General features: G+C 38.9%; 1 protein-coding gene across 3 annotated transcripts; it reads left to right on the top strand.

Annotated features, from left to right (window-relative positions):
* Positions 1-564: 564 nt before the first annotated feature.
* On the top strand, positions 565-25,629 carry helz2b (helicase with zinc finger 2b). 3 transcript variants are annotated; one of them, XM_058756637.1, is made up of 20 exons: positions 565-688; positions 2,592-3,151; positions 3,496-3,603; positions 3,705-4,228; positions 8,818-9,468; positions 11,319-12,111; positions 12,355-12,430; positions 12,647-16,748; positions 17,222-17,307; positions 18,070-18,207; positions 18,342-18,497; positions 18,579-18,723; positions 19,260-19,379; positions 19,580-19,772; positions 21,284-21,418; positions 22,645-22,866; positions 23,076-23,241; positions 23,355-23,522; positions 23,703-23,806; positions 24,084-25,629. In XM_058756637.1, exons 2-20 carry the CDS (start codon positions 2,660-2,662, stop codon positions 24,108-24,110), a joined length of 8,406 nt encoding a protein of 2,801 aa, XP_058612620.1. In that variant the 5' UTR covers positions 565-688; positions 2,592-2,659; the 3' UTR covers positions 24,111-25,629. The 3 variants fall into 3 exon arrangements, 2 of the variants coding, with proteins under 2 accessions (XP_058612620.1, XP_058612627.1); XM_058756644.1 differs by having other exon boundaries at positions 570-722; XR_009267664.1 differs by lacking the exons at positions 19,580-19,772; positions 23,076-23,241; positions 23,355-23,522; positions 23,703-23,806; positions 24,084-25,629 and having other exon boundaries at positions 22,645-22,784.

Raw genomic sequence — 25,629 nt, 5'->3', positions numbered from 1 at the left:
CCTAAACCCCTGAAACTTTTGGTGTCTCATATTTTAGAGCAGTCATGCAATTTGGGAAAGAAATCAATTAATCTGTGTGTATTGTGTGTGAAAATATTCAGATGTAATCTCCTTTTTAATCGTTAATATTTTCATAAGTAACTGTAATTTAATTGCACATTTATTATTATTATTTTTTTTTTGTAAGTAGGATACAGATGACTGATTACAGTTACATGTATAATTAAATTAGCCTTCCTAATTCCATTAGCCTACATGTAACTTTACTCCCCAACACCGGTTGGGGGCGAGTTAACCCAGTAGGGGTCAACTTGCCTCTCTTTCAATATTTTCATTTTCGTGCTATAACTAAATTAGCAGATGTTTCTATTTATTTCCTATTAATAACACAATGGCTGATGCATTATCGACGTGCACATCTAAATTTAAAACTAGCCTAATCCACATTGATCCTAACTAAGGGGATATTCACAATAAGTGAATGAGACACAGACAGACATGTTGATGCATGGACACATATCTTTTTACACGCGCGCTGTCGTGTACAAACAGAAAAAGGGAAGGGCAAACATGACCAATCCCAGGAAAACGAAACTCAAGTAAGCGGCGACGGTAATACTAATAGCCTACAGGTAGATGAAGTTGGTTTTGCGTTGTGTGCACTTGATGGAGATGTTTTCGAGTGCAGGTGAGCTCACGTTTCTCTACTCAAAAATGTAAAGGTAGGTTAAAAATGAATTAAGCAGTTTTATTTGTGTGGAAAGGATTGTTCCGTTTTAGGCGTGCCGCTTGTCAGGCGTCTAATTACACAGCACGCGCTGTTCTTATTTCCCATTTACCTTGGTTTATAATAAAGTGCATTTTCATTATGAATGCAATATTGTCGTTTCTTTGAATCAGCCACTGGGTGCGACGCTTTAACAGGAAGTGTAGTCTACAACAGGGTCATTCACAATATTGAAAATAATAAGAAATTAGATTGCTGTTTTGTCGTAACGGTCGTACAGACATTACGAGCGTTAAGATAAACATAAAATAAACATGTTCATTAAGACTTAACAATTCAGTTCGAAATTTAACAATGATTAAGGAAACCGTGTAGCGTAAAAACGTCCCAAACTTGAGAGATGTGTAAATCCAACCGAAAGTCACAAACTAAAAAAAGGACCCACAACGAGCAGGAAGGCTCTCCAACTGTTCGGTTATTATGGAGGCTACATAAAAGTCGTGCAAAAAGGTGCTATAAAGTGCAGGGTTGAAATTCAAATTTTCAATGCAAATTACTTTGTAAACTTTTCCTTTCCTTGGTGAACACACTCAGGAAATAATGAATGACTGTTCACCTATAAACATATCATATCTCTCAAAGGTGAATGTGATGTGCGGAAAGATGTGAATCTGTTTTTAGTATCTGAAGTGATAAACTTCGTTTAAATGGCACCTGACTGCTCAAGAGTAGTCAAACTGGTAGAATTTCCTGGTGCCTGCACAAAAACTTCTGCATACTTGTGACATGAGGATATATGATGGTGGGCACTGTTAAAAAGCAGTATTTACTCTAGGCTGAGGCAATCACCTCTTAATTAGGCAGGGCTGCTCAGCAACAACATGTGTGCTTTGATATCTAACCCCTGTCTGTGTACCAGAAGACAAATATGCAATGAAATAAATCCTTATATGCAGGTTTTGTGTAATGCATTTGTTCAATATTTACAAAGGCACTTTACATAGTTTTCATTACATACTGATCTAAAATAATCCTTACATGATCTGAAGCCATTTTTAATCAGGCATATTGACATAAAATAATCCTAACATGACTTACAACTCTATTTATCCACCCTGGCAAATATATACTGCACACTGTCATTCACAGGTTTCAGGTTTGTGGTTAACTACAGTAATATCTGTCTGAATGCTACTTGACCCAAAACCTGTTCTGGAGTTAAATTCCGTTGTTTTCATGGTTTTACATGCCTTTTAAATCTGGTTGCTATAGGTGTTTTGACTGCTTGTCAAACGAGAAAATAAGTCTTTTGTTTTGTCTTCTGTGCCTGATAATCTCGACCTTGTATTGTACAGCCCCAGCTTTTCTTTCTCACATAACCATAACAAATCTGGCCGAAAATTACAGAACGCTTGTCTTTCTACAGCTTAACATCTTTGCTTATTTATTACCAATGAACTACTTAGAATTAAAGAGAAGTACGACAGGCAAATTATTTGAAATGTTTTATTAATTCTAATCCCTTTTATCAAAGAGTTATTTAGCAAAATATTACGCTCTTTAAAAGAATTATAATAATTACCCATAAAATGACAGACTAATAGGGGTTCAAAAACCTGTTGACAATTACCAGCATAAGAAACAAAATCGGAAATGAAGTATCTCTACCTATTATGAAACATAATTTGTCCTTTATACTTCCCTATAGCTGTTCAAAGGTCTAAATACAGCAATATAGCAGCAGTTTTTCATTGGGGTTTTTATGCTCTGTTATAAATTTGAATTATATTTGCATACTCTCTCTCTAATGTGAGAAATAAAGGGGTCATCTGATGAGTTGTGTTCTTTTCTTTCCTCACATTAGGTTGATTCTACAGCAGCTGAGAGTGCCAGCTAAAGACTGTATGTGTGTTATGGCTTGAATCTCTAGAAATGTCTACAGTACAGTCTAGAGATGCTCAGCTGCAGGCGTTCATGCAGATGTATGAGCTGAGAGCTGCTTGTAACGCCTGTACTCATAAACAGTCACGCATTTCTTACTCTATCATTACAACACCTCACCGTTGCTCTCACAATCTTTTGCTAGTCAGAGCAAAGGTCAGAGGTTACAAATGGAGCCCTGTGTCTATGCGGCCCTCTTACCCACGCCCTAATCGATATGAAGTGTGTTGGTACTTTGAGGAGGATGTCGGGTGCTATGTGCATCATGACCGTTGCACTTTTGCCAGTAGCCCAGAAGAAGCTGCGGTGTGGAACTTACAAAAACACACAAACCTTGATCACGAAAGATTAATTCATCTGATAACTCAGAGACTGGACAAACAGAGCAGACAAGAAGATGGTCAGTCGAGAGCTCATGAGCCTTTGTCATACAAGGAGAAACTCCTGGAAGAGTACAGACGCAGCTGCAATGAGATTCTTATTGTAAGTATAATGCACACAAAAATGCACAGTGCAACAGTGCACAACCACAGAACTTTGATGTTTTAAAAACCTGTTACCTTAAGAATTTGAAACCATGCAAATTTAAGGGATAGTTCACCCAAATCACTTTTTTTTTGCCTCATGAAACACAAGAGCTTCTTATGTGTTCAACAGCTGAAAGAAATTCATACAGGTTTGGAACAATTTGAGGGCAAGTGATGACTGATTTTTCATTTTTGGGTGAACTATCCCTTGAATTATTTTACTTATGCTAATTTAACAATTAACATAAATTCGACAACAGAATGTTTAATATCCTAGATGCATGTATGTGTATTTTGCAGATCTCCGAGCAGGTGGACGATGTGTGTGTTACACATGATGAGAATCTCAGTTTGGACTGTTTACGAGAAGACAGTGAAATCAGATGGAAATTCACAATCACCACGGAGGTCAGAAATACTAAACTGCACTAACCAGCATCATCCCACACTCAGCCGTATTGCACACTAGTTACTAATTATCTCCTTGTTTGTCTTGTGTGTTTGTGTAGAGGTCCTTGGCTCATGTGGCTCTACTGAAAGAAGAAAATGGCGCCGTTTTCTCTTTGAGTGACAGTTTAAAGAACACCTTCCCCCCAATCTCATACATTGCAGGCCACTACCTTCGCTCCTCTCACTCCACCTACCAGCTGAGTGTGTCGTTCCTGTCATTCCGCCCTGGTGTGTACGAGCAATGGTTGGTATTCGATTTCGACATACGTCCAGTTCTGCTCAGGAAACTGAAAGTGAGAGTCGGTCAGCAGTTCCATGTCCAGCCAGATGAGGCAGAAGAGAGCGAATGTGCTGAGATTTTTTCGGATGAGCGCTGGAACAGAGGAAACAGGGCTATCGTGCCCTTCTTTGCCAGAAGAGAGGGGGACGAGCAGTTACTTAGTAAATACAAACCACCCCAGATTAACCTACAGTTCAATCCCCATGCAGATCACAGTTCCCCACTCCATTGGGCCAACTACAGAGAGAGAGCTCACCACTTCCTGTTCAGAGAGGAAATCGCAGAGGAATTGCTCATTAGCAGGTACAAATAGCTTGTACAAATAGCACATCACTTAAAACACACATGGGTTATGGGTTAGTATTTGGATTGGGGTGTCCAATCCTTTTCCTGGAGATGTACTTTCTTGCAAAGTTTAGCTCCAACCCTGATCAAACACACCTGAACCAGGTAATTAAGATGTTCAGGAGCACTTGATAATTACAAACAGTTATGTTGGGGCAGGGTTAGAACTGAAGTCTGCAGGTAGATCTCCAGGAACAGGACTGGGTGTCCTTCACTGTTAGACATTTCTGTAATTTCTACAGTTATTTACTGTATATCACCCAGTATAATACTGCAAATTCCCTTTACAGTAAATAACTGTTATACCCTTTGCATTTTCTGTGACGTCAAACCCCACATACAGAGACTTACTGTATTTTTTTTAAATTGCTGTATACTACTGTATTTGCCTTAACGGTCTCTTTGGCGCCATTCTATTGAGGTTGTTTTATTTTCCTCATTTCTTACATTTGGATTGACACGATTTGCCCTACACCGTGTCTACAACGCCGCAACAGCTTGGCCTGACTACACTGGACGTGATACATCGCTTGTAATGATTGGAAAATCCGTTTGTCTTTCATGTCAGAAACAGCGCGAGTGTTTGGAGTACATCTGTATGTTAGAAATATAACGGGGCATCACTTTACTGTCCGCATCCACTGTAGATAGTATAATAGGTTCTATATTGTCTTTTCGCGCTGAACCCGCGAGAGTGGGAGAATTCCGGAGAACATCTACGCTGTGTGTCGATGCACCTTACAAGAGAATAAGACCAGCAAGCAAGGTAAAAAATATATGTACGTTTGTCTGTGTGTTTGTGTCATATTTTTGCACACCAGTTTAACCTAGTAACATTTACCCATCAACATGGCATGGTAAACTGCGCTGTCGTTACAAACGACTTTTGTCAGCTTATTGAATTAAGTTACCGAATTAAAATGATTTTTAACGAGCAACGCTTATCTTATATTAATATGAAGTTAACTAATGTGACATTTTTTTCAGGTGTTAGTAGTTAATGTTGGCCAGTAGCCTATTGAGAAAATAAAATCGTATGTTAGCTAGGTTAAACAAGTTTTATGGCTAGCTGCCTTTCTAGTTTTAGAATTAGTTTGTTATAGTTTTTAATAGAATTTAAGATTTACTGCATTTTTTTTGTATTTGTGTATTAAAAGCAACTGCAATGAAGCATCAAGAAAGACATGAGCATGCAATGGTTTGGGAGGTTTGTGTATTTTATATGGGGTTTGCCTTTTAATAGTGTGTCATTTCTACTTTTTTATTTTTCAGAGAAGACTTTCTGTCACTAACAAAGTGGATGGTGAGCAAAGGTGGTGGCCACGTTTTGGAGCAGCACCTGGGTTTTGCAGATGGCTATGTATTTTTGTGAGGATAAATCCAGAACATACAACATAATGCACTGCAAAACGTCGTAAGACAGGAAAAATGGTGAAGATGCACTGTTCCAGCATCGGAAGACTGTATTTTTAAGTGTTATACATACGTTTTAAATAAAGAATTTGATATTTTGTAATTATTCTGTCTGTCTGTTTTAACTGAAAGCCAGTGGTACCTATGTAGAGTAAAAATAAAGTGAATTCCATATATATATGATAAAATCTAATGAAATCTATATTAAAATGAATGAATTACAGTAGTATACTGATGAATTGGATTATTTTTACAGTAATTTACTGTAAAACAGTACAGTTTGCAACTGTAAATCTTAACTGGCAACAGAGTTGTATCTGTTGGTTAAGGCCACAGGTGTCAAACTCCATTCCTTGAGGGCCACTATTTATGCAACAAACTAGTGTGTTTAAGATTGCAATAAAGCAGTTAAAATAATATAACAACATACCAGTTTGTAATATCAAGCAGCATAGCTTTTTCGCACAGCTGTTTTGGCTGTGCCAGTTAAAAATAAGGTGCATCTTTTATAAGTATAGACCAAGAACACATTATGTTTACCAGTATTTTAATCTTTTTAAGTGCAAACTTAATCCTGTTCTAATGATACTTTAAAATGTGGGCAAAGTTCACATTGATGTAATGTATAGATAAGACGAATGGAGAGGTGGATAAACAGGTTCGAGTTGGGGTTTGCAGGTGGATTCTATTATAATGATTGGTTCTTTAGTGCCAAGAGAGGTTATATCTTTATGGTAACATTAGCCCCTTTCGCACCGCTTTAGTTCCAGAACTAAAAGTACAGTACTAAATTACTGGAACGATTTTGCGCGAACTATTTCCCAGTACCATTTAAAGGGTTGCATTCGCACCGACAGTGGGTACTAAGAAGTGACGTAAGCCGGTCGACAGCGACGTCATTTGTGCGCGGCGTTCAACAACGAAAACAAAGAAGGAGGATGGAGGATGGAGGATGCTGTGATCGGAGCTGTGTTGTTGTTGTGTCTTGCGGGGTTCACAATAACGGACATGGAATGTCGACGTAACTTATACGTCAAGCGATTGAAAGATCGGAAAGGAGTTCAAAATGTTCAAAAGTGCCTGCACTTCAGCGTCCATCCATCTATCGCTGTTCTCCATTCTTGCGAAATATAAGTTGATGTGATGTTTACACAGTATGTGTTTACACAGTGTTTTAAATCATGGCGGGTGAAGGCGTTTTTGTACGCGTTTAGCCAATCGGCGTACACTTACGTCACGATAGTTCCTATGGAACTGTTTTAGACCCTACTCTGAAGTAGGAGCTAAATAGTTCCTCCAAACAGAGTTCCGGGAACTAAAACAGTTCCTAGTTCCCGCAGTGCGAACACCCCAAAAAGTGGGTAGTTCCACAATTACTCCACTACAAGTTACAAGTCACCAATTCCAAAACAACTTGAGTAAAAGTATTAGAGTATCTGATTTTAACAGTGCTTAAGTATTTTACTTATACTAAATATAGGCTCAAAGATGCACTAGTCAAAGAGACATGCCAGTCAAAAACTGTAACGTTGTGGAGAAGCTCGGGAAAACAGGCAGAGGCAAGGATCTGTGTGCAGATATTTAATGGAAAAGCTAGAACAAACAATAAGCCAAAAACCAAAGGGAACAAAGAACAAAATGACGGGCAAACAGACAACCATTACATTCAACAACTCACAAAGAACTAAAGAAACACTAGGGCTGTATACACAGTATACAGGAGGCTAACAAGCTGAACAAGATAAGATGCAAACTGACTACAAGCACCACGGGAGACAGGAAGTGACATAAAAGTCCAAGACAAGGCACAGAAAACTCAACAAAAACAAGAAAGAGCTGATTTGTGAGGAGAGCAATCATGCTTATTTTCTGAAACCAAAATAAAACTCAAAATTGCAAAAACTAAAAACAATATCCTTCAAAAAGGTCTCTTCAGTGTAATGGATAAATAAAATGATGTTAAGTAAAGTTAAAAAGTCAAAGTCTTCTTGCACTGGATGTGCTGGTTTCGGCCTCATTGGCAGCTGCAGTCATGTCCTTATCTCATTTATAAAACACCTATGATTCACAACTGCTGGCTAAGAAACTCACATTCACGTAAAGTAGGCTTGTTGACAAGTTTGGGTGAGTAAGGGCAAAATGCACAAGATATAGTACTTTCAGTGCCCTGTAGTTGGCAATATCACATCTTTTGTAGCATAAATAAACTGCTGCAGAAAAGCTAGGTGCCATGCAAAATGTAATGTGTAACTGCAACACTCATTTCAAATGTAGTGGAGTAAAGAGTACAGATACTCATTCAAAAATGTAGTGAAGTAGAGAGTAAAAGTTGCTAATATATTTGATACTCAGTACAACTACAAAGTACCTGAAAAGATACTAAGTACAGTAATTAGTTACATTTACTCAAGTACTTTACACCTCTGCTTGTGTCACATTGTCAGCCACACCCACAGACATATTTTCCCTAGCAGATAAGTTCCTGTATGTTCCTGGGGTTTTAAATCATCTGCATACCGATGAGTCACAGACTACTTAGTGTGGGTAACATCATGGCAATATTGTCCTACTACCTAAACAAATTCTACTTCTTTAATAGAATGTCTACATCTAAAATAGTGTATTGTAATGTTACTTTTTCCTCATCACATGCCTCTAACGCTGGAATTTGAACTTATTCAGGGACCAGAGGCATTCCATGATATCACATCATGTAATGACCTCTGAGTTCAATAATGCTAGGCAGGTATAATCACTAAACTGGATGTGAAAGTAACTGAAAGGAAAAGCAAAGATTAAAGGCATTCTTTTCTAACAAGTTAATTGCTGTTTCCATGAAAATGGGCAGGGCTGCTTGAAAAATCTGTTGCTGTTGTTATGTATAGCCAAGGCGGTGAAGTATAAAAAGATAAATAGATTGCTGAATGAAGAGGCGGATGAATGGGTTGGCGTTAATGTTCACATCGAATACTCCCATCACTTTGATTTGTCTCAGTATAGCAACACTATTGCCACTCTTTTGAACTCTTGACATATTTTAATGGTGCATGCTCATTTCCTCTTTTTTAATATTTAAATTACATATGTAATATATTAATGGTTCATCCTGTTTTCTTCTTTTTCCACACTTGTAGATTAAATGTTTGTGGGAGCGTGTCTCTCTCTAACCAGTTGAGTGATGGCATATCACAGTTTTCCGCTGCTGCAGGGAAGCTTTTTGCCACTCTGAAGGTGTCCTGTTCGCTCACAACAGACTCTCCTGAAGGGCTGATGCTTAAGCGAGGGGTGCAAATGGCTTTGGTGAATTGCATACCAGCAAAGGCCAGTACGTCAGTAGATCATAGAAACCATGTGTATGAGGCATTGGTGCTCAAACAGGCTGCTGGCGAGGGTCACATCGGTCTTCATCTGTCTGCACAGTGTGTGTCTGAGCTACAGCTGAGGAAAGAAACCAGGTGTAAAATGGAAGTTCAGTTTCAGTTGGATAGACTGTCATTCTGTCAGATACACCAGGCTGTTGATCATCTACCAGACTTGCACAATGTTCTGCCTGACTTCAGTAAGTGTTGTGTCCCTGTGAACATAACCAAACAGTCTGAATTGAACGATAAGCAACAAATCGCCCTGAACTTCATCCTTGGCAAGTGTGAGGTCAACAAAGTGGCTCCTCCCTTGCTTATATACGGGCCATTTGGCACCGGAAAGACGCTTTGTCTCGCCTCAACAGCCAAACAGCTGGCCCTTCGTTCTCAAAACAAAGTGCTCATCTGTACATATACTAACAGGTAAGTTATATTCATTTTACATAAATATGTGAGAAGAAAGAAACTGAAAAATGATATCAGACATTATACAACAATTATAGTTTAGTGGTAATTATACAAAAGTATTTGACCAAAGAACTGACCAAATCAGAAGAATGACATAAAAGAGTTACTTATGTGTCCATAAAATGCAATATTATCAGTTTTTTTATTTGAATAAAGAGATAGCAACAGTTAATCTGTATAGATACAGTGGGGAAAATAATGATTTGATCCCTTGCTGATTTTGTAATCATTTTTATGGTAGGTTTATTTTAATTGATAGAGACAGAATATCAAACAAAAAATCCAGAAAAAAGCAGCATACAAATGTTAAAAAAAGATTTAAATTTTAGTAAGTCAAATAAGTATTTGATCCCCTACCAACCAGCAGGAATTTTGGCTCCCACAGATTGGTTATGTGCACATGTGGAACACAGATTAGTCCTGTCACTTTAAGAAGATACTCCTAATTTCAGCTCGTGTGTATAAAAGTCACCTGTCCATAGAATCTGTATCTTCCATTCCAACCTCTCCACTACCATGGGCAAGACCAGAGAGCTATCAATGGACATCAGGGACAAGATTGTAGACCTGCACAAGGCTGGAATGGGCTACAAGACCATCAGCAAGAAGCTTGGTGAGAAGGAGACAACTGTTGGTGCAATTATTCGGAAATGGAAGAAATACAAAATAACCATCAATTGCCCTCGGTTTGGAGCTCCATGCAAGATCTCACCTCATGGAATAAGGATGATCATGAGGAAGGTGATGGATCAGCCCAGAACTACACGGAAGGAGCTTGTTAATGATCTCAAGGCAGTTGGGACCACAGTCACCAAGAAAACGATTGGTAACACACTATGCTGCAATGGACTGAAATCAAGGTCCCCCTGCTCAAGAAGGCAATGTACAGGCCCGTCTGAAGTTTGCTAATGAACATCTAAATGATTCAGAGAAGGTTTGGGAGAATGTGCTGTGGTCAGATGAGACCAAAATTGAGCTCTTTGGCATCAACTCGACTGTTTGGAGGAAGAGAAATGCTGACTATCACCCCAAGAACACCATCCCTACAGTCAAGCACGGAGGCGGAAACATCATGCTTTGGGGCTGTTTCTCTGCTAAGGGTACAGGACGACTTCACCACATTGAGGGGCCAATGGACAGGGCCATGTACCGTAAAATATTAGATGAGAACCTTCTTCCCTCAGCCAGAACACTGAATATGGGTCGTGGATGGGTCTTCCAGCATGACAGTGACCCAAAACATACCGCCAAGGCAACAAAGGAGTGGCTCAAGAAGAAGCACATTAAGGTCATGGAGTGGCCTAGCCAGTCTCCAGACCTTAATCCCATAGAAAATCTGTGGAGGGAGCTGAAACTTCAAATTTCCAAGAGATAGCCAAGAAACCTTACTGATTTAGAGAGGATCAAAACCAAAATCCCTCCTGAGATGTGTGCAAACCTGGTGACCAACTACAAGAAACGTCTTGCCTCTGTGATTGCCAACAAGGGTTTCTGCACCAAGTACTAAGTCATGTTTTGGTTGGGGATCAAATACTTATTTGACTTACTAAAATGTAAATCTTTTTTTAACATTTGTATGCTGATTTTTTCTGGATATTTTGTTTGATATTCTGTCTCTATCAGTTAAAATAAACCTACCATAAAAATGATAAACCCTTCTCTTTTTTTAAAGTGGGCATACTTACAAAATCAGCAGGGGATCAAATAATTATTTGCCACACTGTATATTCCCATGTGAATATAAAAGCGTCTGTCTATTAAAATGTATGTTTAAGAAATCTAATTTTGAGTTTTGCTCCCTATAGTTCTGCAGACTTGTATGTCAGAGAGCACTTCCATCCATACATTACAAATGGACACCCAAACCTCAAAATACTCAGAATAAAGGCAAACAAAGGTGGGGCTTCCATTAAGGCAACTGATGACATCACTCAGAAATACTGTCTTTGCTCTCCAGATAGACAGTCCTTCGTTCGCCCAGCACGGTCTGATCTAGAGTCACACCATATCATTATAACCACCACATCGATGGCACGGCATTTCCGTGACCTGAAGCTTCCTGAAGGTTTCTTCAGTCATATCCTGATTGATGAGGCATCTCAGATGCTGGAGGGTGAAGCACTCATGGCTCTGGGCTTAGCAGGCAAACTCACTCGAGTGGTTTTAGCAGGAGACCACATGCAGATGGCTCCAAAACTTTTCTCTGTAACCGATGACAAACGATCAGAACACACACTGCTGTATCGTCTCTTTCGCTACTATCAGGATGAGAGCAGCAACATTGCCAAGAAAAGCAGAGTCATCTTTAATGAGAACTACCGCTCCACTGCAGAAATAGTGGACTTTGTATCCACTTACTTCTATGTGAGTGATGGGATCAAGGCCAAAGGAGAGATCCCTCCCCACCCAAGGCTACACCCCCTGGTCTTTCAGCATGTCAGAGGAGAATGCCGTCTGAATTCCACCTCCATGTCCTGGTTCAATCTTGCTGAGGTCAACAGTGTGGTCAACATTGTGAGAGAACTTCTGACTGACTGGCCAATGGAATGGGGTCATAAAGAGTCAAAGCAAATCTGTGTTCTTAGTGAAGGCCAACAGGTACAATTCAAAGCATTTATCACTCTGACATATGAGTTATGATTAAAACTTATTAATAGCATACTGTATACGTGCTGCATGGTGACATGTTCTGTTAACAATAATTAAATGTCAACTGTTAATATTAATCAAGCAGGCATGAGAAATGCAAGTAATTTTACAAATCTGCTTAAAGACTTGAATTCTATTACAATCCCAGTGCTGATACATCATTAATACATCCTTTCTCTTTCAATTCTTCAGCTTGATGTCATCAAAAATCATCTCCGCCAGAAAGGAGTTCATGGAGTGTCTGTTCAAAATTTAGCAAACATTCAAGGTACTTTGGGGGGGGGGGTTAGCACATTACTGTCTGCTGGAGTTTCATCTAGAATTTGAATCTGATTTATCTAGATTCTAGAAAAAGAAAAGAAAAATAATAATCTCAGTTTTTCATTTTATTTCAGTCACAAATTGTGCCTGTTCATTTGATTTTAAATAATTTATTATTGTTATTTTTAAAATACAACCTACCTATAAAATTCTGTGTCCTTAGGGAAACAGTTCAGGGTCATCATCATAACAACAGTTCAGACAAGAGACAGACTTCTTCAATCAGAGTCAAGCTGCCCAGAGTTTTTTGATGACATTCGTGCATTGAACACTGCCTTGACCAGAGCCCAATCACTGGTGATTGTAGTTGGAGATGCTGGTGCTCTTTGTTGTTTTGGAAAGTGCTCAAAAACCTGGAGGTCCTACATAGAACATTGCATCAGCAAGGGCAGCGTTAAACCAGATAATCTGACCAGAGATGTCTTACAACAGGAAGTATTGGAAATTTTGAAATTTCAGAGGACAGAAAAGATAGAAATGTCTGAGAGTGATGTACCTCTCCAGGTTGAAACTGATGCTATATTGAAAGAGATGGATGACTATGATTCTGATTCTGATGTACAGGACTCAGATGAATCGAATGAACAAAAGTGGCCTTTATTCTCTTCTTCTGAAAAAGAAAACCTCTTGGAGCTGGTCAGGAAACAACCTGCTATCTACAAGCATGGAGAATTGGTGATGAAGGGACCTCAGTCAGGTTATGTAGTACCCTATGACAATCCATCTGAACACATTAATATTAAAGGGAAGAAAAACATCGGCATGTCTTTCCCTGGGGATGAAGTTGTGGTTGAGACTGGACGAGATGATGAAGGCTGTCTTACAGGGAGTGTTTTAGGTTTCACAAACAGACAACCAACATCCTCTGAATTTGTGTGTTCTTTAGAGAATGAAAATTACCACAAACGAATGCAGAACACTGACAAAAACTTGTTGCCAAAACTGATGATACCTCTAAACCACAACACCACCAAAATATGTGTCTTGGTTAGGAAAGAAGCTCGCAATTTTATTCCAGTATGGAAGTATGCCAATGGCAACTGGACTGTAACAAGACGTTTTCCTCTTGATGAACAAACAAAACCAAACTATGTTTTTGTTGTTCAGATTTTGGGCTGGAAAGAACACTGTTCCTTTCCACTAGGCAGAGTTACAGATATTCGACAGATTGGGACATCTTTAGAGGAAGGACTTGAGATTTTAAAATCAGAGTTCAAACTAATTTCTCCTCCTCTGATGCAAGAGGATGCATTTCAAGAGATGAAAACTGATGGAACTGATGACAAGAAAAGAAGAGATTTTAGAGGTTTACAAACCTTCACTGTTGATCCACCCACAGCTAGAGACTTAGATGATGCCATTAGTGTTAACGATCTGGGAAGCTGTTATGAAATAGGGGTTCATGTTGCAGATGTGGCTAGTTTCGTGTCTAAGGACAGTTCCCTTGATAGCTTTGCAAAAGAGATGGGAGCAACTTTTTATGATCCTGGAAAAGAACCTACATTCATGTTCCCAAAACATCTTGCCACCACCTTTTGCAGTCTTCTCCCAGGTGAAGATCGTAAAGCCATTTCATTAATTGTCAAAGTGGAAAAGCAATCAGGCATTATCACAAAAAGAACCTTTGACCTCTCTATGATCAAATCTAAAAAGAAGCTGACATACAAGGAGGCTGAGAATATAATAAGTGAGTGTGACGGTAAGCTAAGATTTGATAATTTGGAGGACTGTGTCGGGGTGGCTTACCGTTTTGCCAGAAGCCAACGCAAAGCACGACTTAAAGAAGACTGGAACTATGCCCAACCTGATAAACACCGGAAACCAGGGGAGAGAGAAGCAAATTTAATGGTTGAAGAGTTAAACATAATGTTTAACCATGAAGTGTCAAAATTTCTGACAGAACACACAGACACTACATTCTGCACTCCTCTGAGGTGTCAGGCTCCTCCTATGGCAGATCAATTAGAGATGATCAGTAATCAACATATGGAAATCATTCCTTTATCCTCACACCTGACATTTCATATTGACAGAAATCGAGTGGACCTGAATAACAGAATCACCTTCACTGTGTATTCTCCAGGGTGTAGAGATGTTCCCCCTAACAATAATCCCAACCCTGATTCTAACTCTAGCCACCTACGAGATGCCATCTCTGTCAGTCACTCTGAATATCATTTTGAAATTGGAGTTCATAAAGCAGATTTTTTTAGGTGTGTGTCTGGAGACAATATTCAGAACTTGGGTGCACAATCAGACGTGTGGAGTTTAACGCCAGGCAAAAATCGTCGTGCAATCTCTTTAATTCTGAAGGTGGAAAAGACAAAAGGCAAACTAGTGGAGCAAAAGTTGGTACTTTCCCGCATAAGGTCAAGTAGGGCATTGTCCTACAGTGAAACTGACAGCATCATCAACCAGCCAGGTGAAAATGAGATGAAGGCTGATTCTCTAAAAGCTTGCATCCTTGTGGCTTATCATTTTGCACTTGATCACAAGAAAAAGAGTCTCTCTGGACATGTGGACAGTTCCAGTCCTGCTGATCTCAGTTCATCTGAAGACAGCAAGTGCAGTTTAATGATGGAGGAGCTGAAGCTGATGTTTAAAAGAGCTTGTGATCAGCTGATTGATCAAGAAACCCCATTTCCAAATACATTTAGCTGTCCAGTGACAGCTTCACCTGATTTGGTGAGGAGACTGAAGAGAGACAATGAGGAGCTTGGCACCCTCCATGCATTGGAGGAACGTCTGGATTCATATCCTTGGCAGAACTATGGCAGTTTCATCATTCTGACATCTGTGTGGCAAAAGATAAAATCAGCAGCTTTGGCATCTGAATTTTACAGAATGGCTGATCTGATTTCTACAGATGACATTCATCCACATTTAGTTCCAGCGACTGTTCAGTTAAATGCCACTATCAATAAAGCTTTCGTCATTCGTTCTCGCTCCTGCAAAGATGCTTTACTTGGGCACTATTCATTACATCTGGATTCATATACATATGCATCCTCCCCCATTCGCCGGTACATAGATGTGGTTCTTCAGAGGCTCATGCATTCAGTTCTCTGTGAACGTCCTGTTGAGTACTCTCAGACAGACATTGATCTCTTATGTGACAAGTGTAAAAGAGGTGAAATGAGGGCACAAGAGTATGAAAGCAAAGCAGAGTCACTTCATCTTGCAGTCAATCTACAAAAACAGAGCACATGCAAAGTGGCTTTCATCACCGTTGTTCGACCTGACAGCGAAAATTTCCAATTATCATTTCCGTTTGACAAAGGGACTTTCCCAGACAGGCTTCCTGTTAAGTACAGAAAATTACAGCTTGAGGATCAACCAATATTTGACAATAAAAAAAAACAGGTGACACTGACTTGGAAAAAACGGATATACTCACTGAGCACGACCCAGACACCACTGCAGAACTTGAGGTCCTGTTCAGGGATACAGCTAAGCACTTGGCACGCCATTGTTGAGGCAGTACAAGACGAACAGTGGGAAGAGGCAAAATCCCTTGTATTAGCAACAGATGTGAGAGATCACAGTGAGACCAATGAAGTGCATGATATATCTCGATTGGATCCTGATCACACTTTTATGTCTGAAGAGGATCATTACACTGACTTCACACTTCATTTGAAGGCCGGAGACACTGTGCAGGTCCAGCTGACCTCAGAAAGGGACAGGGGCTATTGGGCGCCAACTGTACAGTTATTCAGTGCGAGTTCAAACTTTGAGATTTGTATGGAACACACTGACAATCCTATTAAGTGCTTTTCCAAACTTGCAAACCGCCCATCCAAAGGTTACTATAAGGATGTAGAGGAATATGTGCAGATATGGAAGCCTCTCTGTGAAATGGAATCTGCTGCTACTGCTGTAGATGATAGCGACTGTGTTGTCATAGAGAATATGCTCATTACTTGGATGCTATCCTTTGATGATTCCAGACTCTCTGGAACTTTCTCTTTGCCTGTGGAATATGTCAAGAAATGGGCAATTGAATTTGACCTGTCCAAGTGTTTGATCTGTATCCGAAAGAGAGTTCCGAAACAGAACCTTGCAGATCAGTCAAAGCTGGATCCAGAATACTTTACTTGGGTGGCCCATGGTTTGACAACCCAATGTTTGGATTCTCCAGATAATAGTGTGAATAAGTCAAAAATTATTCACTTTAGCATAAAATATGCATCCATGAAAATTCCAAAATTCAAGAGGAATGACACATTCACAGTGGAGGTGATCCCTAAACTCATTCCAGACATGTAAGCATGTGACAAACAACAGATGCATTACACCACAACCACATTATCCCCCGGTTTCACAGACAAGGCTTAATCTAGTCCCAGACTAAAATGCATGTTTGAGCTGTCTCAACTGAAAATATCTTTCTCTGACATGTCTTAAAATATGTCAGTGTCATTGTTCTGTGTCAAGATGCACACCTGTAATGTTTTCTTCTGAGGCATTTTTGTAAAAGCTGCTTAAATATCTTTAATTTAACTAAGGCCTAGTCCTGGTTTGAGCTAAACCCTGTTTGTGAAACCGGGCCTACAAGTCTTCAATGCACTACAGCTAAACCCTTAACATTACAAGATACTGCATTACACCAAATCTCATTATTACATTTTTGTATATTCATGTATCAATTCATAAATATATTTTGTTCAACACTGAGATACAATGTTATGACAACCAGTTGCATTGATGTCTAATTTTTTCTGCTTGATTCATCCAGACGGAAGGAAAGTGCAGTGAATAATTTACCAGCAGCTAATGAACTCGTTAAGAACATTGCACTAAGACACCGGATTCTGAAAGAAAGTATGCATTAAATTGATAATATGCCATATGATGAGTGAGAGAAAAGTTTTTTAAATACAAAGTGTGGTTCTGAGAAACTATGCAGTCAAAATGGTGATGCATACAGTTGCACAACCTTTTCTTTACATTCTTTAACTCTCAGCAAACATGGCGATATCTAAAGATGTGCAAGCATGAACTGAGAGCATGAACAGCAAGATCCTTAAGCAATGCCATGTGTGCTATCTTCAAAACCAGTTCCAACACATAAAACACCTATGATACAGACACAGATTACAGACATCTCATTAACTGTACATATATTTTGTGTGTAGCTTCAGTTGTTACTACTGTAAAATTTTTGTATATTGTCAATACATTTTATACAGAAGTTTTTGGTTGAATCATGAATGTTTGTGTAAATGTTTCAATGTAGATTTTATGTGTATACATGCTCAGTGAATGAGGCTGTTCTTAATTACAACTTTCTCTTGCAAGTACTTTCTTTTTTGCAAGTACTGCATATTCATCCTCATTTCGACTTCATAGGAAACAGTTCAATTTTATATTTTTATAGTATGCTTCTGTTTATTTATTAATAATATACTTAGACAGGATGTTGGTGTCTTATTATTAGCGTATCTAATTTTTTAAAATGTTTATTTTATTTTTTTTTAATTACGAACCACAATGTGAGCTTAAAACTACATTTACACTGGAATTTAATTCCATACACTTTAGTCCTTTGGTTTTAAAGGCACTTTTGGTTCTATCAATCCACAGGCTCTGAACAAGCTGTATACCTATATTTGCTCATGAGAGAGGAACCACCAGCAGGTCTGCCTCGACTGAATGAAAGCCAGTTTAAAGCTTTGGAACAAGCTCTGAACAGCAAATTCACCGTCATTCAAGGGCCTCCAGGTTACACATTCTGAGCATACAGTTTTTTAGTTTAATCTTACAGATCACAGACAGTTTATGGACACATAGTCACAGGGATAAATCCTAAATCTTCTTAATGGGACTGAAAAAAGCCTTTTGTTTATCCTTTATAGGAACAGGAAAGACAGTTGTAGGAGCGTACATAGTGTACTGGTTCTCACAGCTGAACTCGAAGAATCCTTGGAAGCTGAAGGAGCTGAAAGACAAAGAGAAGAGAGAGGTTATTCTTTACTGTGGACCCTCAAACAAGTCTGTGGATGTAGTTGCAGGTACAGTAAGCATCTTTTTGAGAACTAGAATTTGCGTAAAGAAGAAATTTCTGAATTTATGTGCTTGTGTTGTGTGTACAGAATACCTGCTCAAGTTTGGATGTAAGCTGAAGCAATTACGTGTGTACAGCAGACAGATGGAAATGCAGGAGTATCCATACCCCGGCAGCAACCTTCAGTTATCACACAAATCACTGCGGCAAGAGCGGTCTAAACCGGAGCTCAGGTACTACCAATAAACCCAAAAATTGCCATTTTGTGATCACCTAACATCACATTTGATATTGTACTGTCAATATCAGTCATGGCCTAATGGATACGAGAGTCGGACTTATAACCCAAAGGTCGTGGGTTCGAGTCTCAGGTCTGGCAGGGATTGTAGGTGGGGGGAGTGAATGTCCAGCACTCTCTCCACCCCCAATGCCACGACTGAGGTGAGACCTCCCAACTGCTCCCTGGGCATGGCAGCATAAATGGCTGCCCATTCACTGTGTGTGTGTGTTTGTTCGCTACTCACTGCTGTGTGTGCACACTTGGATGGGTTAAATTCCGAGAATGGGTCACCATACTTGGTCACACGTCATGTCCTGTCCTTTCCTTTTCTCCCTTTATAATGAAAGAGTTATGTTGACATGCCCTTATCAAAAGAACAAACTCTCACTAGCCGGATTTTTATTGCAAATCTCTTTCTATAGAAATCACGGTATCAGCGTGCATGAAAATGTGCTAAACCATACTCAATTTTCACATTCTTTTGTCTAGGGACATAACACTTCATCACAGAATTCGAATGAGTCACAACCCTCATTCTCAAGCAATAACTGGCTTCGATGATAGAATTACTCGTAACCCCCATTCACTGACAGATGCAGATGTAGAAGAGTAAGTAGAAGTCTCTGTTTTATTAATGCTTCTTCTCTTATTTAGAAATTCAAATACAACTATAAAAACTTTTAGCTTAATTTCCATCATCATTCTCTGTACCCGACTAAAGCACATCTCCACATCTAACAGAATGTCTACTTGTGCATGATTACATGTAAATGCATGTCTGCATGACGCTTAATTGTGTGTATCCCCAGATATAAGAAGCTGCTAAATACTGCACGTTTGTATGAACTGGAAAGTCATGATATTATTCTATGCACTTGCACGGCCGCTGCCTCCCCAAACCTCACCAAGACACTCAGTGCACGACAGATCCTCATTGATGAGTGTGCCATGGCAACAGAACCCCAGACGATTGTCCCATTGGTCAGCTTTAAACCTGAGAAGGTCAGACTGATTCTTGACCTATCCAGAGCAAACAAGTCCGTCAAAAACTACACTGAACAAAATGATAAAGGCAACACTTTTGTTTTTGCCCCCATTTTCCATGAGCTGAACTCAAAGATCTAAGACTTTTTCTATGTACACAAAAGTTGTTATGGACAACGAACACAGGTGCATTTTATTGATGGCATTTTGAATGCACAGAGATACTGTGACAAGATCCTGAGGCCCATTGTTGTGCCATTCATCCATGACCATAACCTCATGTTGCAGCATGATAATGCACGGCCCCATGTTGCAAGGATCTGTACACAATTCCTGGAAGCTGAAAACATCCCAGTTCTTGCATGGCCAGCATACTCACCGGACATGTCACCCATTGAGCATGTTTGGGATGCTCTGGATCGGCGTATACGACAGCGTGTTCCAGCATTCCACAAGAAGAGTGGACCAACATTCCACACGTCACAATCAACAACCTGATCAACTCTATGCGAAGGAGATGTGTTGCACTGCCTGAGGCAAATGGTGGTCACACCAGATACTGACTGGTTTTTGGACCCCCCCAAAATACAGTAAAACTGCACATTTTAGAGTGGCCTTTTATTGTGGCCAGCCTAAGGCACACCTGTGCAATAATCATGCTGTCTAATCAGCATCTTGATATGCCACACCTGTGAGGTGGATGGAGTATCTCGGCAAAGGAGAAGTGCTCACTAACACAGATTTAGACAGATTTGTGAACAATATTTGAGAGAAATAGGCCTTTTGTGTACATAGAAAAAGTCTTAGATCTTTCAGTTCAACTCATGAGAAATGGGGGCAAAAACAAAAGTGTTGCATTTATAATTTTGTTCAGTGTATATAAACTATACAGACTGGACGTAAATTGTAGCCTATAAATGCTAAGCAAAAACATTCTGCAAACCACATGACCTAGACTTTCGAAAAACAACAGCTTGCATAGCCCAAGTTATTAAAGCACAGAAACCTAGATTTGGAAGAACACTAATCTTAAGACGCACCCTTTATAGCACACTAAACAAAGAATTCACAGGAAGGTGCTGGACACAAAGAACTCTTGACCAGCTCAACTTTGAAAACAATACAGCAGAAACTTAGAAGCAGAGTAAACAAATGAATTTTCAACATCACATTTTTCACAGCACTATGCTTGATTATAATAAAAAAAGAAAAGTATTTTAAAAACAAAATAAATTTAAATGCAACAAAAAGTAGAGAATACAGTAGATGATGGAGTACAGTATTTTAGTCAATTTTAAATATAATATATAATGTACTATAATATAATATAATAAAGTAATATATTATATTTATCACGTTTTTAACTATGAATTCAAACTTCGTCTAATGGTCAACTAGCATAAGCAAACTTGATAAGGGACCGGCTTCTTGATACATTTCTCTCACCTTACTTTTCCAAACATTCATTCAGAACCTTCTGTGAGAGTTTTCAGTTCCTTGTCACACAATCTTATATACTCGTTTTGCAGGTTGTGTTGTTGGGGGATCACAAGCAGTTGCGTCCGATCGTGAAGAATGAGCATGCGCGGAGACTGGGCATGACACACTCTCTGTTTGAACGTTACATGGATAGAGCTCTGCTGCTTGACACCCAGTACAGAATGGTACAAGACAAACACATATATGCTTCACATTCACGCTTACATACACATATTTAAAGGGTTATTCCACCCCAAAATGAAAATTTGGTCATTAATCGCTTACCCCCATGTCGTTCAAAACCCGTAAAAGCTTCGTTGTCTTCGGAACACAATTTAAGATATTTTAGATGAAAACTTGTGTATGGAAGCCCATTTCCGCCACTGAATAAAAAATAAAAAAGGTAATTCTGACTTTTTTTCTCAGAATTGCGAGTTTATATCACACAATTCTGACTTTATGACACGAAATTGCGAGTTATAAAGTCAGAATTGTGAGATATAAGCTCACATATCAGTCTTTTTCCCCTCCTCAAAATTGGACTTTAACTCGCAATTGCGAGTTTATATCACACAATTCTGACTTTATAACTCGCAATTGTGAGTTTATATCACACAATTCTGACTTTATAACTCTCAATTTTGAATTTATATCTCACAATTCTGAGAAAAATTCAGAGAATTGCGAGCTTTTATCTTGAAATTGTGACTTTATAAATCGTAATTCTGACTTTTTTAACTCGCAATTGCTAGTTTACAATTCTGACTTTTTTCACAGATTTGTGAGATAAAAAGTCGCAATAACCTTTTTTTTTGTTTTTTGTTTAATTCAGTGGTGGAAATGGGCTTCCATACTTGTGACTGTCCCATTGATTGCCAAACAATTAACACTGTGAAGGCACAGAAAAGTATAAAAAAGTCAGTGCCATCAGTGGTTCAACCGTAATGTTATGAAGCTACGAGAATATTTTTCGTGCTCAAAAATACCCCCGAAAAAACTTTAACACTGTCAAGGCTCAAAAAATTATAAAAAACATCATCAGAATAGTCCATCTGCCATCAGTTGTTCAACTGTAACGTTATGAAGCTTTTTTTTTTCTTTGCGTACAAAAAGTATTCTCGTAGCTTCATAATGTTACAGTTGAACCACTGATGGCAGATGGACTATTCTGACGATGTTTTTTATACTTTTTTGTGCCTTGACAGTGTTAATTGTTTGGCAGTCAATGGGACAGTCACAAGCCTTGACAGTGACTGTCAAGTTACAAGTTTTCATCCAAAATATCTTAAATTGTGTTCCCGAAGATGAATGAAGGTTTTACGGGTTTGGAACGACATGGGGGTAAAGTGATTAATGAAAAAATTTTCATTTTGGGGTGGAGTAACCCTTTAATGTGGTATTCTTTCTTCAGCATGAAGAGATCTGCAGATTCCCATCAGAGGCTTACTATCTGGGTAGGCTGAAAACTAAAGTGGATGAACGGACCAGTGTGCTGCACATTGAAACTGAGAGAACAAGACACAGTAAACACATTCTGTTTGGAGACATACGAGGTGCCGAGATCAGTTTGGTTGTTTCAACTGCACGAGGGAATGAGAACTCGAAAGCCAACTTTGCAGAGGTTAAGAAAGCTGTAAGTGAAAGATAAAAATATGAAAACTATCAAAAAACAAACCCCATTTACATCGGAAAATAAACTCTGCACAAACCCTACAGTATTTATTTGTAACTATCACATAAAATAAAGTTTACCTAAACTTGACACTTTTTGTTTTACATATCACCTTACTAATATATTATACAGTTAGATGACCAGATTTGTTTGAATGTGTTCTTATGCAGGTTGAGATTTGTGGTCAGTTGGTATCAGTGGGCCATGTGAGGCAAGAGGACATTGCCATTCTGTCACCATACAATGCACAGGTGGCCCAGATCAGAGATAGATTGAGAAAGTCCACTGACCCCCAGACGGAGAGAATCACAGTCACCACCATTACTAAGAGCCAAGGTGACACTTTTTATTGAAGACTCTTGTGTTTGTGCTTTAATATAAAATTTTATAAAAAAAACTGCATTATAAAAAATGTGATGATGAGGAGTGTTATAATGATGTAATTGCAGGTAGTGAGTGGCGCTATGTGATTCTGTCGATGGTTCGCTCCTGCCCCAGCAATGAGATTGAACCTTATCCTTCAAGAGAATGGCTCTCCAAACACATTGGTTTTGTGGGTGATGAAAACCAGATAAATGTGGGCATCACAAGAGCACAGAATGGGCTATGCATTCTGGGTAATCCCTATATTACACTCAACTGGGAATGATTTTAAATGATATATTCTTAACAAAATACATATACCAATGTCCTAAAATCGCAATGTTTTATTGAAAAGAATTATAGAATCCTTGCTACTACCATTACTAATTTACTATTATAAGATATTAATATATTTATTTAATTCTGTGCTTTAGGCAATCAGGAGGTACTGAACTGCAGCACAGCGTGGAAGAAACTACTGAAACATTATTCAAGTCAAGGCTGTGTGGTCTCTGCAGACCAGATTACAGTACACAATGTCCGTTAAATCAGATTTTAAAGTTGGATTGATCTTGAAGCATTTCACACTTTTTTTAAGATTATATTTTTAACCAAATTTCTAGTATAATTCCACCACATTTTTAAATGGGTATGATTATATTAAAGGGGTCATCGGATGCAAAATTCACTTTACAAGTTGTTTGAACATAAATGTGTGTTGGAAGTGTGTGTACACATCCATCCTATAATGATAAAAATCCACCCAAGTGCTTTTTTTTTAAATCCCTATTTTAAAATCCCCTTTCTCATATCAGGCTGTTCTGAGGTTCCTGTCAGAATGACGTAGTCCTGCACAGGCCCCGCCCACCATAGTTGATTGACAAGACCTACTTACCTTAGACCCGCCCTGAGTGAGCTGTCATCAGTCTGCCATTGTGTCGACTCCGGTGCAGGGGAAGACAAGATCTCTCGGATTAAGTGATTGAAGTGTTTAGTTGTTGGATGTAATAATGAATATAGCAGTAGTCATTTACTCCTGACATATGAGCCGCTGAAGACGCAGAGGATTAACGTTACTTTGAAGTGAATGCGCCGATCCCCGATCTAACATTACATAAATGCTTCTATGTTCACCCGAATCATTCGTGATCCAGCTTCATCTACAGAAGAAGTGAGTATAAGGATTTTTATGAATCTTTGCAAATCGCCTTTACCAATAATGTGCTAGTTAGCTGGTTTCGCGGCTTAAATTTAGCAAGCTCCGTAGATATATATAACTAGATGCCTCATTATCCACTGTTTCTATGGGCCGTGATTAGAGGTCTGCACGGGCTTTAAACTGAAGCCCGAACCCGGCCCGTACCCGAGATCGTCTGACCCGACCCGAGCTGCACAGTTAAATTTAGAGCCCGAACCCGAAATCTTTTTTTCCCCCCACAACGAATAGCCAATTTAAAAAGAAAAAACACTTACCAGTTATGAAAGTTTATGTGCAGCGGTCACATAAATTCTGCCGAGTTTTTGAACAAATTGAAAAAATAAAACCTTGTACTCAGACAAATTAAACTACATTTATGTATCTTATATGTACTAAGCTACTGAGCTATGCTTTGATACAACCTCCCAATAGGGGTGGGCGTATCGATCCTAATATCGATAGTATCGATACCAATGTTGGTATTGGTATCGGATCTTTACTAGCCTGATAAGATCGATATTTTAGGTTAATTTTTTCTCCTATACACTTAATACATTGTTTAATACGTTCAACAAAGTGTAGACGTATGGAGTCAATTTAATGCCGCATATATATGCAAAAGAAAATAAAGTTTTGCAAAAGAAAATGAAGTATTGCAAAAAGAAAATAAGTTTTGCAAATAAAAATAAAGAATTGCAAAATAGATAAATAAAACAGAGCAAAAGCAATGATTTTGCAATACATATTTTCCATGTCCATATCTACTAATTTATTTGCAATGCAGCTTTTATTTTGTGTTTTATTTTCCCTTTGTGCTTCACGTTTCTGCGCGTCTCACTTTGTGGCGCTGTTTTGACATGGGGGTGGAGTCAGGGGACGGGGGCGTGTCCAACAGGCCTGGGCATGCCTCCCTGGAAGTGACGTCATCGGCCCGAGACGCAGATCACAGCTGATCCAGGCACCGTCATTGAGCAGAGGCATGCGGGTGGATCGTTTCCTTTTATTCACTAGCTTTAAAACATGCATGTTTTCATTTTATTAACAAATGTATATGTGTATTAGCAGCGTTTGCTCAAGTTAAAGAAGTTGTTAATATGAACATCTGCTGTTTATTTCTCTCAATGTGTGCACACTTTTATAGCATTAAAATGTGTATTGTTTCA

Source organism: Onychostoma macrolepis, chromosome 02, assembly GCF_012432095.1.
Source record: "Onychostoma macrolepis isolate SWU-2019 chromosome 02, ASM1243209v1, whole genome shotgun sequence".
Lineage (NCBI taxonomy): Eukaryota > Metazoa > Chordata > Actinopteri > Cypriniformes > Cyprinidae > Onychostoma > Onychostoma macrolepis.
This window is presented reverse-complemented; position numbering and strand designations above follow the sequence as displayed.

What these genes read in the sequence shown, in the direction of transcription:
- helz2b (XM_058756637.1), top strand. Translation starts at nt 2,660, where the DNA reads ATGTCTACAGTACAGTCTAGAGATGCTCAGCTGCAGGCGTTCATGCAG. An exon ending in CCTAAACTCATTCCAGACAT is followed by an intron (nt 16,749 to 17,221) that starts GTAAGCATGTGA and finishes TGATTCATCCAG; the next exon opens with ACGGAAGGAAAGTGCAGTGA. An exon ending in CGTCATTCAAGGGCCTCCAG is followed by an intron (nt 18,208 to 18,341) that starts GTTACACATTCT and finishes TATCCTTTATAG; the next exon opens with GAACAGGAAAGACAGTTGTA.